Raw genomic sequence first — 15,824 nt, 5'->3', positions numbered from 1 at the left:
ATATGTGTATGTGTGCACGCGTGTGTTTGTATAAACCTTCCCCGCAATAGGTGTGGGATAAATGGCAGCTATTATTACCCTGAAATCAATTTTAAAATCTGTGCTCCAGGCTATGCTCCAGGCTTTGTATTCTTAACTAATTTTCATTCCTTTGCAACTCTCCAGCATTATACTGTCTGATCCCATGATGTGTTATTCTCACTTCCCCACCCTCTACCTTTTATGTGAACATTCTTTTGAGCTAGTCTGAGACCCACTCCTTTCTTTTCCTATAGTTTCTGCTTTGCAGGCAGCTGCTGAAGCCTGACACCCACAGGGTTAAACCTAGTTGCTGAAGCCACCCCCTCTCCCCCCCCCCCAAGTCCCCCTTTTCACAGTAGCCTGGCAGCTGTCCCAACTGCCTACCAAAGCCAAATGCTTGAAAACAGAGAGAGTAAGCAGCCAGCCATGAATGCCTTCCAGGAAAATGAGTCCAAGGTAACTGTTTTTTTACCTGTCTCCACTGAAGAGGTACCACTTCCACCCTCCAGCTTTCCAAAGAAGCCATCTCTGGTGAGTCCTTGGATTCAGTTTTGCCTCTGATAGGAACAGACTTACTCTTTTGATTCTCCTCCTTGGCCCCTGGAGCTTCACACTGAGCAGTATTAGAGTATCAAAAACTTCTCTCTTGGAGTTAGAATTAACCTGTAAACCAAACCTGAACAGAAGTTTCCTTAGGAGAAGAAGCAGCAGGAAGAGGTAGTCAGAGTTCTTCAATTGGTATCCAGGCCTTTGCTGTATTTCATTGTATATTCTGAGTTTCTCTAGGGTGGAAAAAAAGAAATTTGAATGTCCACAGAAACTTGGCAAGTATTCCTTACTGGAGAACTGTGTGTGATTGTTTTTTCTTTACAAAAAAACAAAAACAACAACAACAACAGCAAAACTCAGCCCTTAGTGTCTCCTGTGCGCAAACTCTATGCTGGAAACCAAGAGAAGTTTTAGAATAGATTTAGTCTCTGTTACCATGTTCCGGTTTACAGCGAGAGAAAGGACAGAAAAACAAGGAAGCAATAATAATTTTTTACTTTATACACTTGGTAAAGTCTTCCCAATTCTTATTCAATCCTCATATCAAAATCTTATATTGGGAGAGGATGTAGTAACACTAGCCAGAATTTACTGAGTTCTTACTACAGGCAAAGAGGTGACTGTATTAGTAGTCTAAGAGGTGGTAGTTTCTTTGGAATAACAAAATCAAAGTATAAAGACAGGTGTAGTGACATGGCCTCGAGCAGTATGCTAACACAGTGACAGTGTTTCATAGCTAGTAGAAGTGTGTTAACTAAACTTCAGGTTGCATGATTCTCAAGCTGTGAGCTGAGAAGGTAAGAAGACTAGTTCATTGTGTCTTTCCAGCAAGTTTTTTTTATCATACATTAATGTATATTATTATTTTGGAGGGTTGTTTATATATATCCATGTGGATAAAAGAATGAATACATTAGTTTATTAATTTATCATTTATTTATTTAACTTCTGGTCCTGAAGAATTTTGAAGCTGCTTACAAAGATGTATGTACATGTTATGAATAAGAAAAGGCAATAAAAATCTCATGATAAGTTTGGATTGAACCAAGGACATATATCTCAATCCCCCTCTCATGTTGGCTGGGCTGTCATAATGGGTGGGGATTTGAAATAAAACATGCTATTTCTTTTATTCTGACTGATACAGTGCATGAAATAGCATGCTCCTGTTAATGCCCAAATGGATTAGCATGGAAATGTTATAGAATCTCTCTTTCATGGAAAGAATGGACAATTAATTTGATAAGATTTAAGAACTCTCTGACCAAGGTCAAGGGGATCAATCATCTTACCTTTAGGAATCTGTATTGGGCTCTGTGCCTGGATTCAGGAGCCGCTCAATGGGAAGCCTTCATCTTGTTAGGGTTCCTCCCAGCACAGTGAATGGGGATGGTGGGGACAGAAAGGTTAATCCACACAGGAGCTAAGCAGGATACTGAGATCTGAGTGTAACTGCCTGGACGTCAGATGCTCCAGAGGCCAACTCTGTGTTCTGTTCCTGGAAATAAGTATGATTATTCTCCGGCCCAGAGCCCCATGCTTTTCATTTAGTACTTATGGGACGATGAACAGGTCCTGGTGTGTAGTATGAAGGAATGCCTGAGCAGTTCCATGTTAAATGAATGAGGAACAAAGTGATGTTCAGAATAGTTTCTCTTACTGCTGAATCAGCAACACAAGCACTTATAGTATGACACTGGCTGTTTCACGAAGCGTAGGGGCCATTGTTTCACATGACCTATCATGATGACTTAAAATAAATGATTTTTTTCTGCTATGGAGTAACCTAATGGTTTTAATAGGGAAATGTAGTTCATGCTTGAACCATTGCCTTTTTGTTTCATAGAAAATCTGTGGCTCGACCTATCCACTGAGTGTTGTCTTCATTGTGGTGAATGAATTCTGTGAGCGCTTTTCCTTTTTTGGCATGAAAGGTAATTTTGTGTCCCTGAGTCCTACTCATCTCCACTCACTCTCACCCCATGTTTGTAACAACCTGTCTTACATGCACTTATTTCCCTTATCTACTCTTTCTGCCTTCATCCAATTGGTCCTTTCCTTTGGTGAAGACTTCCCAAAAATGCCTCATGGGATTTCACTTACTAACTCTTACAGGCCAAGAACAGAAAGGCCTAGTGGAAACCAGAGCACAGCCTATGAGAATATAAGTGGAAAAACTCTCATCAGCAGCATTCCACTCTTCATTTCTGTTCCTAAGGTCTATGGATAATATTGTTGCTGGGAAGGAGAAGGAAGGATATTAGAAGGCCTATGTTTTCTTTCGGATTGGCCTAAATGATGCTCAGTACACATAGACTGAAGGAAGGAGTATTGCGTTTGTACACTAAGCATAGCCCCATTCGCTCCCACAACTCTGAGGGGCCCTGCTTCTACTGCCCAGCAGTCACCCCTCAGTCGCCTTCACCAGTAGGAGTGTTGAAGGTCAAGATCACCTTCAAAGACCATATCAAATGTTCTTCTCCTCCATAAGTCATTTTAATGCATCTATTTTGTTGTCTCTTTTTTTGCTTCAGCTGTGCTGACCCTGTATTTCCTGTATTTCCTGCACTGGAGCGAAGACACTTCCACATCTGTATACCATGCCTTCAGCAGCCTCTGTTATTTCACTCCCATCCTGGGAGCAGCCATGGCTGACTCATGGTTGGGAAAATTCAAGTAAGGACGGTGGGAGGTCACATTCGAAGAAGGTTCACACATTAATCGTGCAGAGACTACCACTTCCAGCCTCTTGCTTCCAAGCAAGAACATACTTATGTCATCCATGGCAAACAAGAATCTCTCTCGGACTGACTATACAGAAAGGTCTTCTCTCTTCATTATCAGTGTTTCCAGTATTTTTATACCCTTTTCAGTCAAGAGAGGTCTTTTTTCTTATATCTAATTTTAATCTTCCATTCTGTAGTTTAAGACCAATTCTTGTTCTGATCTCGAGTGATAAAGATTTCTACCCACAAGAAAATTTATAATTCAGTGTAGTTATTTGATATACTATCCATCTTTTCTGCAGATTGAATCATCCCAACTCTTTTACTATCTTCATATGAGTCCCTCTTTTCAGGTCTTTTACCATCTCTGTTTCTCTTCTCTAACCTCCTTCTGTAGTTTCTTTCTTAAGAATATGATAAATATTTTCATAAGTTAGACTAATGGTCTTTTCCACTCAGTATCTTTTAAGTCCCTGAAAATAGCACCATGATATATTTTGGGGATAATGTTATAGTTGTCCCCTGTAACATCATCCTCATAGGCTAGAGATGGAGCTTAGATATCCATCACTCAGGTATTTTTTGTGGACTTGTCTATGAAATTGTCTAAATTAGCATTTCTCAAAGTGCATTCTGTTGAAAATTCGTTATATAGGATCTCATGAATGTTATGTAGGAACGTAAAGCTCTTGCAGTCAAATAAGTTTGGAAAAATGCTACGCTGAATAAAGCTAAAAAGGTATCTTTACTGCATGACTTCCTATAGCCTTTAAAATGCTAATTAATACTATAAAATCTCCAAAGAGAAGGTTATGGTATGTATTGTTTCCCAAACTGTTTAACCGTGGAATATTTTTTTAAGGTATCTTGTGGACTAGCGTTCCAAGGAATCCTCTTTAGTAAACACTGGTTTCTATCTCACTTTGGCCTAGGTATATTCATCATTCTAAAGTGTTTAGTCCGCACCTAATATAGCGATACAACCACACACAGTAGTTTCTTGACTTGGGAGAGGTGGCTGAGATCTGTGTTTGCTCCTTATGTAGTAGTAGTCACCGAGTCCATCCAAATAGAGGGTTGGCAGTCAGTGCAGAAAAAAAGGTATAAGCCATGGTTTGGTCTTCATTCAGTTATAGAATAAAAGACTCACATATATCACATAGTCCTTTTATTTATTTTTAAAATGACTGCCTTTAATATTGAAGAAATGTAGTTCTGGGATTTGGTGAGCAATAGCTTCGTATTTCAGAGGAAATTTTGCAACCTCCACTTGTGCCCTCAAACTCAATCCTTTATGAGTTACTTTAAATTTTTTTGAATTTATTTTTACTGAGGAATAACTTACACAAAGTACACAAATCCAAACGTCTTCAATGTACAGCTGCATGAATTGTTACAGATGTATCACTCTCCTTGGTGTCTTGTACCCTCAATATTTCCATTTCTTGCCTTCGAATTCTTCTTCAGAGACCGTGTTGTCCTGTACCTAGAAGCAGGGGCAAATATCTGATAGCTTTGGAGAAACAAAATTATTGTTAACCTTTCTTTTTCTATCTTCTATAAACAATACATGATAAAGAGTTACTGTCTCTTTTTCTAGATTGTTTGTTTCATTCACCATTATTATTTCTATTTGCATTTCTCAGGTCATTCTTTCCTCTCCCACCCCTCCCTCCTGCTGTTCCATTTATCCTTGTTCATATTGGCATTGAGAACAGGATACACTCTGTGTCTGTGTTACTCAAACCTCTGAATTCAGTTTGTAGATTGACTGGTTTAACTCTCTCACCAGGACAATCATCTATCTCTCCATGGTGTATGTGCTTGGCCATGCAATCAAGTCCATGGGTGCCTTACCAGTCCTGGGAGGAACCATGTCACACACGTGAGTAAAATCATGGAATAGACTGAACCACTTTTCCTCCATTGGACAGTAAATGTCTCGTACACTCATTACAGATGTTTTTCTGTCTTCTTATCAGAGATGTCCCTTTATTTTCCAACCTACTGTTTTATAACCAAATTGGTTAAGAAAAAAAATTTGACGTTGAAGTCTTTCCCACTTTATCTGAACTCATTTGTTTTTATTAAATATTTTGAGGCTTGTAGAAAGCCAAGTTAGTATCTTTTTCATAAAAACTCTTCATATGCTTGAAGACATTAAACCCTTCATGCCCTCCATATTCCCTCACCTGTTCACCCGCACACACATTGTAGTTTACCAGAGTTAAAAAACAAATGTCTCTGGTATTTCCTTATGATACATTGTAGAATTCGTTTTCAAAGCTTGGATTATTTGCATTTATGTGTAGTTCCATATATTGCAGTTGCTTGATCCCTGTTTATTACGCTCTTGATGTTTATGGTACCAGAGACTCTTGATAGATTCTGACGTCTGTTAGTTCAGTCAGTAGAGAGGATTAGAGTTGTTCAAGAAGCAGGTCATGTGTTCATGTTTATAAGGTGCCTGTACGTGAATTTTCCAATGAGTTAAGAATTTTGTTTGAAATTTAATAGATATTAGATACCTGCTTATAGTTGTCTCATTAGAAATCACTGACACTTCTCTTAGTTATGACTAATTTTAACATTTTATTTTGTGGTTACTAAAGATATATGGGAAAAGAGTTCACAAGGCCTTCCTATTGAAGTGTCCCTTTGACTAAGATAAGATTGAGAACCAGTGCTTTAACTTTTGGGTTCCTTCAGTATCTGCTTCTATCTGTTGTGCACAAGGGGTGAATGAAACTATCAGGGATCAAATCTTCCCATGTAATGTATACTTTCTGGCAGAAACTCCAGGAATATAAAGATTGTAAGTGCTCCTGAGTCTCCCTTAGGAGTGAAGGCATATGTGAAATGCCCACAGTGTAGAAATGTGAAGGAGGTCATTGCCCTTGTACACATTTTCTTTTCTCTCGTAGCTCTATATTTCATTTCAACAGTTGTGTTTAGTATCAATATGGTTAATACACTCATCTCTCCATTTCAGAGTCCTATCAGTGGTCGGCCTGAGTCTAATAGCTTTGGGGACAGGAGGTATCAAACCCTGTGTGGCAGCTTTTGGTGGAGACCAGTTTGAAGAAAAACATGTAAGAGTCCTGACATCTCTGTGTTTTCAAGAATGTAGAGCAGCCATTAAACAGCAGGTAGCCATTTGCCAAGATTGAAGTGATCCACTGGTCAGATCATACCTGAGAAGTTGTGTTCAGTGCTGGGTACTGGTCATTAGTAGAGGGAAAAACTGCAACATTTCAAAGGAAAGTGACCAGGGTGGCAGACGGACTAAAAGACGCATCTTTGAGGAAAATGGAGATATTTAGCCTGGGTAAGATAAGAATTAAAGAGAATATTATAGGTGTCTATAGATATTGGAAGGATGTCAGTAATTAAACCAAAGATCAATGATTGAAAGCTATAGGAAGTTTGCTTTTTGCTTGATGAGAGGAAAAACTTCGAATAGTTGGAAGTAGTGAGTTTACTCTCACTTGAGGTATTTAATAAGATACTTGGTAATCACTTTGGGAATGGCAGGTGATGAGTAGTGTGGAGATGATTTAAGCGTCTCTAGCTTTGAGATTCTATGAAAGGGTTTCATGTGAAATATGAAAGGACCATTTGGAATAAAACAGAATGAGTTTCTCTAGATGCACCTGTGCGGATGATCATTCCTTCTTTTCCTAAATACTTTCCACTGTCAATGGGGGAAAAAAAGTATGAGTAAGGGTAAAACTGGGCCTGTATAAGGAAGCAATGACAACTAGGCAAGGGAGATAGTCTATTCTTAGATGAACCAACATTTCTAGCTTCCTCTTTTTGCCTCTCAGTTTTCATTTTTGGCTGTCTTCATGTATTATTCCCTCTTCTGTAGCTATTTATCGTTTCTGGTTTTTCACTCTCTGTTCTTTCTCTGTGTCCTGTCTTCCTGCATTTCTTGAACCCTTCAGACCATTTGAGTTATTTTATATTCTTTATCTGCCCGAGGGTCCATAGATCATAATTGCTTGCTGACCTTGGAGAAATAACCAACCTCTGGCAAATGGGATTCTATGCACAATTAATTATACACATAGATGGGTGTAACAGGTTTCAGTAGGGACCAGAAGAGGAAGCAAAACACACCATAAATAGAAAAATGAATAAAGCATCAGCAACTTTATTTCAAAATTGCTTCATTTTGTAACTGCTCCACAAAGGTATTTCAATAATAGGACAAACCCACCTCTAAGTTTCCACTAGCCATTTCCAAGCCGACAGACTTCCGTTTGTACTCTCTGGTGGACTTTCCATAAGCATTAGGTAAATTATCCTGTTTGAGCAATGATTTGCTCCAGTGTCCCATGTTCTAGTCCTATTCCTACCACACATTCCACAAAATGTATTATTTACCTCAGTCACTCATTCACTTAATTAATTCAATTAATAAACATTTACTGAATCTGTAATATAAATCAGGTGCCAAGCTAGTGGGATTACAGAAAATAGTAAGATATAATTTCTGCCCTAAAAGAACGCTCAACATACTGAAAGAAACAGACAATTAATGTAAAGAAATTAATATTAGAATAAATATAAATAGGACACAGTACATAGACATAGGGTATAAGATGATCATTTTTTCCAAGATAAAGGGGTAAAAGATGTTAAAGATGCTTGTACTAGGGTTTGAAAGATAGAGAAATGTTTGTCTGGGGTCAGCAAGATATGTGTTAAAATATCTACTATGATATTCACATACCATGGAGGCAGTATCTGAATCTATGTCTGTTTGTGTACCTCTTGCTTAATCTGAACATGAGATGGGATGGAGCTAGGAGGTACATTGCACTGATGATTTGTCCTGTTTTGTTTTTGTTTTGTTTTGTTTTGTTTTGTTTTTCAGGCAGAGGAACGGACTAGATACTTCTCAGTCTTCTACCTCTCCATCAATGCAGGGGGCTTGATTTCTACATTTGTCACACCCATGCTGAGAGGTTGGGATCTTTTCTGAGGGGCTCTGTATAAGCTTTACTCTGGCCAGCCAGAAATCCATTCAGGGCTTCCTCCTGTCCATTGTCTCCTTTTATAAGGGTTTGAAAATCTGAGACAATTTCTTTTAATCTTGATTTGTCTGGCCCAAAAGAAGGATTAAGGATTAGATTGTGGGAGGAAAGAGGATGGCTATGTCTATGACCTCAAAACCCTGAGCTTACAAAATAGAATTCAAACACTTAAGATTCAGGATGAATTTGTTCTGTTTTTGTTTTTGTTTTTTTTCCTTTAGGAGATGTGCAGTGTTTTGGGAAAGATTGCTATGCACTGGCTTTTGGAGTTCCAGGATTGCTTATGGTGATAGCTCTTGGTAAGCACAGGGCAGCAAAGGAAACTAACTACTGATGCCTTCTACACGTAAAGCATGATGTAAGCACTTTACACAAACTATTTCATTCAGCCCTCACACTAACCTATTAGGTAAGTGTTACTGTAGGGGTTTTCCCTAGACTGAATAAAGTTAGAAACCTCAAAAAAGTGCCCAAGGTTACCTAACTAATAAGAAGTTTCCTAGAGAGCTTTTATAAAAGACTGATCCCTGGACCCCATGTAGGACTAATTAAATCAGGATCTCTGTGGGATGGGGCCTTGGCATCTATAAATTTTTAAGTATGTAGGTGATTTTAATGTGTAGTCAAGGTTGAGATGTACTGATCTACACTACAATATATAATGAAGCAAGGAAAATAATCCTTCCTTTCAAACTAGCTTATTTCATCCAATAGTTATTTTTCTGGTAATTGGAAAACTTTTAAAATTCTTTGGGCTTTTTAAAGTAGTTTCTAAGTTTAGCTGTTTTCTGCCCTGCTCTGCAATGCTTCCAAGAAGTTTGCTCTTAAGTAAACTGAATAGGAGGAGTTGGATAAGTACGGGAAACCGATGCAACTCAGATCAAGCGACATTCTCTTTACCACGGAGAACCCAGCAATGGAAGAGGAAGGGGAATGTGTGTGTTGCCTAGTTTACGCAGTCTAAGGGGAAACTTGGACATGATTGTTTCTAATCATTGACCTGGAAACCTGTTCTCACACTGAGCCTTTAGGTGACACCTGCCTCCCGAAAGATATCCAGTCCAAACATGTAAAGAGCTCAGAAGAGCATAAAGAGCCTGGAGATTCAATGTTCCACTGATTATTTTCTACCAGGTGGGGGGAGGTGGCTAAAAGTATTATACCAGATTGCATTTCCAATTTCAAGGAAATTTATGCATTATTCTAGGAACCCTGTGATAATATGTTCTCTGCTTCCTTCTTCCTGTGAAGCCGAATATTTTCCTGGCTTTCCTCTGATTACTACTATGTCTTTTTCTCTGGACCATAGTAGAATAATATTATTTACATATCAAAGTAATTATGAAGATCAAAAGAGATGCCATGATTGAAATGTTTTATAAATTATGAAATGTTAAACAGCTGTTAACTGTCATCATTAGACAACTGCTTCACTTTTCTGGGTACTAATTAGTTCTCTGGCTTTTAAGTATAATTTAATTTATTCCTTTGATTTTTTTCATTCACTGATTTATTCAACAAACATTTATTTAATGAACCTTTTGTGTGTCAGATTCTTTGCCAGGTATTGGGGTCACATTGGTGAATTAGATAGCTCCAGAATTCATGCTTTCAAAGAATTTATTTGGTCCAGCAGGAAGAGGGAGACAGATAAGTAAACAGGAATTTTCAATATAGTATGATCACTGTCACAACTGGTGAAATACAAAGAAAGCTGTAGGAACACATAGGAGGGATATCTGACTAAGACTTTGAGAGTCAGAAAAGCTTTGCCTAAAGAAATGATATGTCAGGTGAGATCTAAAGGATTAATAGCAATTAATCAGAGAAGAGATTGAAAGTGAAACAGAAAATAGGACGTGGTATCTGTAAGACAAGGAGATGACAAGTAGTATGACATATTTGAAGGCCTTAAAGGAATTCAAATTACCTGGAGCATAAATGGAAAGATAAAGAGGAGAAATTGACAAAAACCAGATAATGAAGGGCTTTTAACTTATTAAGGAATTAGAACTTTATCAGGAGAATAGTAGGGAGCTTCAAAGCATTTTGAATACAGGAATGATCATTAGATTTTTATTTTTCAGTGATATCTCTGACCGTAATGTGGAGAAAGAATGGGTTAAGGGTGGGACAAGGATACTCTTTGTCTTGATTACTGAATTTTTGGTACTCCTTTAAATTTTGCCCTCAAGGTGAATGCCTCACTTAGCTCACCCTCCTTGGCCCTGGCAGAACTGACAAACTTGATATGATAAGGCTTGTGAAGTAAGGGAGAAGATAAACCAAGATCGAATGCAGGGCTCTGGCTTGAGCAAATGGGTGGATAGTAGGGTCATTAACTAATAATAAGGGAGAACAGGTTTGGGGAAATACAAATGGATTTAGTTTTGGACACCTTACATTTTAAGGTAATTGGGAGTATTAAACATTTATTTGGAAATATAGGTTTAAAGTTCAGAAGAAATGTTTGGGCTATAGATAAAGATCTGGAGCTATTAGTATATGGATAGCAATTAAACCATGAAAATAGATGGAATAACTAAGAGATAATAAGAGTAGGGTAAAAACAGAGCAAGAATAGAACCCTGAAGAACACTGGTATTTAAAAGAAAGGCAAATGAGCTAAGCAGGTATTTAAAAGAGAGACAAATGATCTAAGCACCAGGAATTAGAGATAAACAAGTTATGGTACCTATTCACAAGGAATTTTGTTTTCCTGGTGAAGATACAGATAAGTGAACAATTAAGTTCTGTTCAGGGTAAGTGCAGAAATAAAGATACCTACAAGGAGGTGCAGCAAAGGCATGAGTAACTAGGTTGCATTGAAATCATTCAAATGAAGATGCACAAAAGAAAAATTGGGGAAGGGCTCTCCAGGTAGGGGTAAAAAACAGTGCACATGGAGAGGCAGAAAACAACGTGGTATTTTGAGAACCAGGGTGATTTCCATAATGTAAGAATCAAATCTCAAGGGGGCAATCTCTATGGCATAAACCTTTAGAATAATGTTTCAAATTTGTATGGGAATGAGTCTTAATGTAATGAAACTTAAGAATGATTATTTTCTCTAATATATAGATTGTCAATTCTTTGATATGTATTTATATTATTAAATAAGATTATTCAGTGTTAAGCATACCTTTATACAAGCTAGCATTTACTTATAAGTTCTTGTATTTCCTTTACAATGAGAATACGTTAAGGGCCAAATTTTGTATTTGAATTAGGTAAATGATTCAACAGTTAACAAAACAAACAAACAAAAACAGGCAAAGAAGAAAAGCCCACAAATGAGACTAAGAAGGAATGGCTAAAGTGATAAGAGTTCTTTCTTGGATACCAAGAGGATTTCAAGAAGGGAATCACTCAGAGTAACAAGTGTTGCTGAGTGGGAAAGCAAGATAAGGGTGAAAAATGTCCATTAAATATAGCGACAAGAAGGTTATTGATTTGATAATACCAGTTATGGTAAATTGGTGGAGATTCAAGACTAATTAGAGTAGATTGGGAATTGAATAAGAGGGAAGAAAGGGAAGACAGTATTTATAGCTGAAAGGTGACATGGAGTCAAGAGAGGATATTGAGCACGCTTGAATGTCATTAGGAAGACTCCAGTAAAGAAACGTGTAGAAGATGTAAGATAAGACAATATAATCAGTATGAAATCACAATGGCAGAACTGCCTTTATATAGGAGGAGGAACATTACCTTCGCCTAACTGGAGAGAGGAGAGGATGGGTGTGGATACAGAAATTAATAGATTTGGTGCCAGGAAGTTGAGGGAGTTTTCATTTGAAGCCTTCTATCCTCTTTGTGAAGTAAGAGGCAACAACGTCTTCTAGTGGGAGGAGATGGTAGAGAAAGTCAAGGTCCCTACTCATCTTCTTTAGTTAAGTGGCCTTGAAATTTGTGCGACCTTGTCAAGGTCTTCCTTTTATCTCTTCACTGTCCCTTTTTAGACCAGATTTCCTGAGAATTTCAGCCCCTTTCCAGGTTCAGTCTTAGTTTCAAGAGCAGTCTGTTTTCTGTCCAAAATCTTCCGCTTCTCTAGATACCTCTTTATTTGCCCTCTAGTCTCCCAGGATTAACATTCTTTCTCTGAACTATTTTTTCTGTCAACAATAAGAAGGCTGTGGTAGGTAAAGGGTGCTATTTGGAGAAGCTTTGGGGAAACTGAAAGGATTAATAATGGAAAAGTGGTAGAGTGAATCTGACTGAGAGGAGTGGAGAAGTTAGAAAGTTAAGACAGAGAAAAGTAAGGTGATTCAGATATTCTAGATGTAAGGATATTGGAAATTGCTACTGGTCTTTGATAGAAGGCCTACTAGAGGGACATCTTGCTGGAGCTGGGAAATCCATTCGGGAAGAAAGTGCATCTGGGAGGGTACCAAGATAAAGGTCTCCCGCAGATTTTAGTTAAGTTTAATAAAGAAAAAAACTTACTTTTTTATAATTGTAAAAGTAATATCTCATTGCTTGTGATTTGGAAAATTAAGGGGAAAATAAGAAAATTAAATTCACCTGTAGATAGCTGTGGAGCTGTGGTTAAAGGATAAAGATGGGTGTGAAGGGAAAGAAAATGAGCTCAAGAACAGAAATAGAACAGAAAAGCATTTTTCATAGGAATGATGAATAGTGGTTAGAGGATAGGGTGCCAAATGGAGTAATGAAAGGTGAAGTGGGAAGCAGTAGGTTGAGGGGAGCTCCACTGCAGTCAGGGGCCATGTCTTTTTCATCTTTACTACCAGTAGTGCCCAGCACAGTGTGTAATGCAAGAATGAATGAGTGAGGTGCTTTATGGTGGTTAAGAGCATAGATTTTTGAGTCAGACAGGCCTCAAGTCAAAAGTGGAGTTTCTGGCACTTTCCAGCTGTGTAATCTTGTACAAATTGCTTACTTTCTGTAATCCTTGATTTCCTCATGTGTAAAATAGAGAAGCATGTATTTTGTCAGGTTAACCCAGTACTGTATGTAAAATGCCTAACACTTCACATGTAGTAATAAACCCTCAAGAAGTCACTAATGACAATAATAGCCACCAGGGTAATAATGAATTGGGAAGGCTGTCCACGCCAGGCGTTTGGTCTTGTTAGGGAGGTTCCGGAAAAAAGATTTTAATTTGGCATCAGATGAAAGAAGGAGGAGAGAGCAGGGATTGAGAACGTAGTTGGTGGCCATGTTGATAATGCAGGGTGGAAGCTGTGAGGTCCTACACACAGTCACAGCAGCGGTGATGCAAAAGGGGCAGGCAGGAAATACACTGAAGGCAGAGGGTCACTGAAAGCTGGTAATATGTCAGATGTAGAGATGGAGAAGAAGAGTGAGAATTCAGAGGTAACTTTCATTTCTGTGATTACAGGAAAGCCTCAACATTGACCTTTGTTTTTCCCTCCTGGCTCCCGTAGTTCTTATAACTCCAAAGTCACGGAGCATCAGTCAGTTCCCTCCCTTTATGGGATGTGCCAGTTGCTCCTACATTTCAGCAGTCTGTCCCTAGTGTTGACATACTGAATGCGCTGAAGGAGAAGCTAAGACCCTTGTTTGTCTGTCAACTGCAGTTGTGTTTGCAATGGGAAGCAAAATATACAGAAAACCACCTCCTGAAGGAAACATAGTGCCTCAAGTGGTCAAATGTATCTGGGTAAGTCCATGAATTGTTTACCTGCCTTTTTCAATCAAAGGGAAAGAGATGCTGTGCTGAGCATACAGGCCTTCACACATGGGTATACGCTTTTCATATTGACCTCTGCTCTACTTCTGTGCCTTTTGGCGAGAGAGATTAATTGGTCTTCCCTCTGTGCTTCTACTTAACCATTAAGTTAAAAAAAAAGCAACCATTTAAAAATTTTGGCAAAAGTCTTCTGAAATGTATTTTTATATGTTGCCAACAGAAAATAAGGATAGATAAAATTACGTTTGAAATATTTTGAAATTCAATGCCTGAGGAAATCAAAAGGTTGGAGTAGTCACATAAGAGGATGTGTGTCTTTGTGTGTCTGTGTGTGTTTTATTGTTTTTTATAAATTGTTTGTTCGTTTTTGGCTGTGTTGGGTCTTCGTTGCTGTGTGTAGGCTTTCTCTACTTGTGGTGAGTGGGGGCTACTCTTCATTGCATTGGCTTCTCTTGTTGTGGAGCACAGCTCTAGGTACGCGGGCTTCAGTAATTGTGGCTCATGATCTCTAGAGTGCAGGCTTAGTAGTTGTGGTACACAGGCTTAGTTGCTCTGTTGCATGTGGAATCTTCCCCGACCAAGGCTTGAACCCATGTCCCCTGCATGGGCAGGTGAATTCTTAACCTCTGCACCACCAGGGAAGCCAAAGGATGTGTGTTTGAGGGAAGAGAGAATGAATTAGAAAAGGCAGGGGATGGTGTTTTTGGTCTCTCCTCTGATATCTTCGCTGTGCTCTAGTTTGCCATTTACAACTGTTTCAAGAATCGTTCTGCGGACATTCCAAAGCGAGAGCACTGGCTGGACTGGGCAGCTGAGAAATACCCAGTAAGTTGGAACTGCAGAAACATCTGATGCCTCCATGGAGTCTTTCCTAATGTCCACACTGATTCGCTCCTGCTTCCCTGCTGCTGTATTTGACCTCTTCTCTTACTCTTCTGGGCCATTTCTACTCTAAGCAAGAAAACCCATCTGGCAATTCAGCCTGTTGCTTCTTACCCCTTCTTGCAGAAGCAGCTCATCATGGATGTGAAGGCACTGACCAGGGTACTATTCCTTTATATCCCGTTACCCATGTTCTGGGCTCTTTTGGATCAGCAGGTAAGACTAGTTCTTTGGATAGCTACCCCTTCCTCCAGCCCCTTCCCTTTCACAGGAAAGGGATTTCCTTTCATAGCATCTGTTTTCCCTAGGGCTCACGATGGACCTTGCAAGCCACCAGGATGAATGGGAATTTGGTGAGTGGAAGAGATTTTTCCAGAGAAGTCTACCATTTTCCTTTTAATCCACATTAAGGAAAAAATTGTGTTTTTACCTGAAAAGTGCCATAAGACCATGAGAGATGCCTTTAACATGAAGATACCGAGTAGGCAAAGTAAAGAAAGTCTAGAAAAAAAACCCAGAATCTTATCTTTAGAAATCAGAAATGTAAGGATGGAAAGGTTTAAATATATACATGGAAGCATTGAGAGGATAGGAAATGAAAAGATAGAGCCTGGGGGAGTGGATGTTTTCTTCCATCTAAGCCTGACCAGGGCACAGCAGGTTTGGTTCCTGCTACAACACAATTGGCCCAATCTCTCAGGCAGGGCTCACAGCAGAGGACCCAGAGGTGGGATATTTTGTACATGGATACAGAAATAACGGAAAGATGTAAACATTACTTCCTCTTTTTCCAATTTCCATTCATTGGCAAACTCTTCTCTACTTTGTTCCCACCTCCTAGATTATTGTATTGTTTTTCTACATCTCCATTGTTAGGAGGGCAGGGGGGAGTGATGCCAGGGTTTTATAAGCCAGTCTGTTTGGAGCTCG

The 15,824-nt window shown here is 38.9% G+C and overlaps 1 protein-coding gene across 2 annotated transcripts in view; it reads left to right on the top strand.

The window, feature by feature from the left end:
• Window positions 1-414: 414 nt before the first annotated feature.
• The window catches only part of LOC130830112 (solute carrier family 15 member 2-like), a 31,503-nt gene continuing 16,093 nt past the window's right edge, over window positions 415-15,824 (top strand). Inside the window, exons 1-11 of one of the 2 annotated variants that reach the window (XM_057697070.1) lie at window positions 415-552; window positions 2,417-2,504; window positions 3,105-3,246; window positions 5,089-5,181; window positions 6,289-6,388; window positions 8,179-8,269; window positions 8,560-8,637; window positions 13,900-13,982; window positions 14,751-14,837; window positions 15,021-15,110; window positions 15,203-15,247. In XM_057697070.1, the coding sequence (XP_057553053.1) occupies window positions 415-552; window positions 2,417-2,504; window positions 3,105-3,246; window positions 5,089-5,181; window positions 6,289-6,388; window positions 8,179-8,269; window positions 8,560-8,637; window positions 13,900-13,982; window positions 14,751-14,837; window positions 15,021-15,110; window positions 15,203-15,247 (1,035 nt within the window). The remainder of the gene's footprint in view (window positions 553-2,416; window positions 2,505-3,104; window positions 3,247-5,088; window positions 5,182-6,288; window positions 6,389-8,178; window positions 8,270-8,559; window positions 8,638-13,899; window positions 13,983-14,750; window positions 14,838-15,020; window positions 15,111-15,202; window positions 15,248-15,824) is intronic. The other variant, XM_057697071.1, reaches the window with a different exon arrangement.

Source organism: Hippopotamus amphibius, chromosome 10 (assembly GCF_030028045.1).
Source record: "Hippopotamus amphibius kiboko isolate mHipAmp2 chromosome 10, mHipAmp2.hap2, whole genome shotgun sequence".
NCBI lineage: Eukaryota > Metazoa > Chordata > Mammalia > Artiodactyla > Hippopotamidae > Hippopotamus > Hippopotamus amphibius.
Note: the sequence above shows the minus strand (reverse complement) of the source record. Positions and strands in the feature narration are given on the sequence as shown.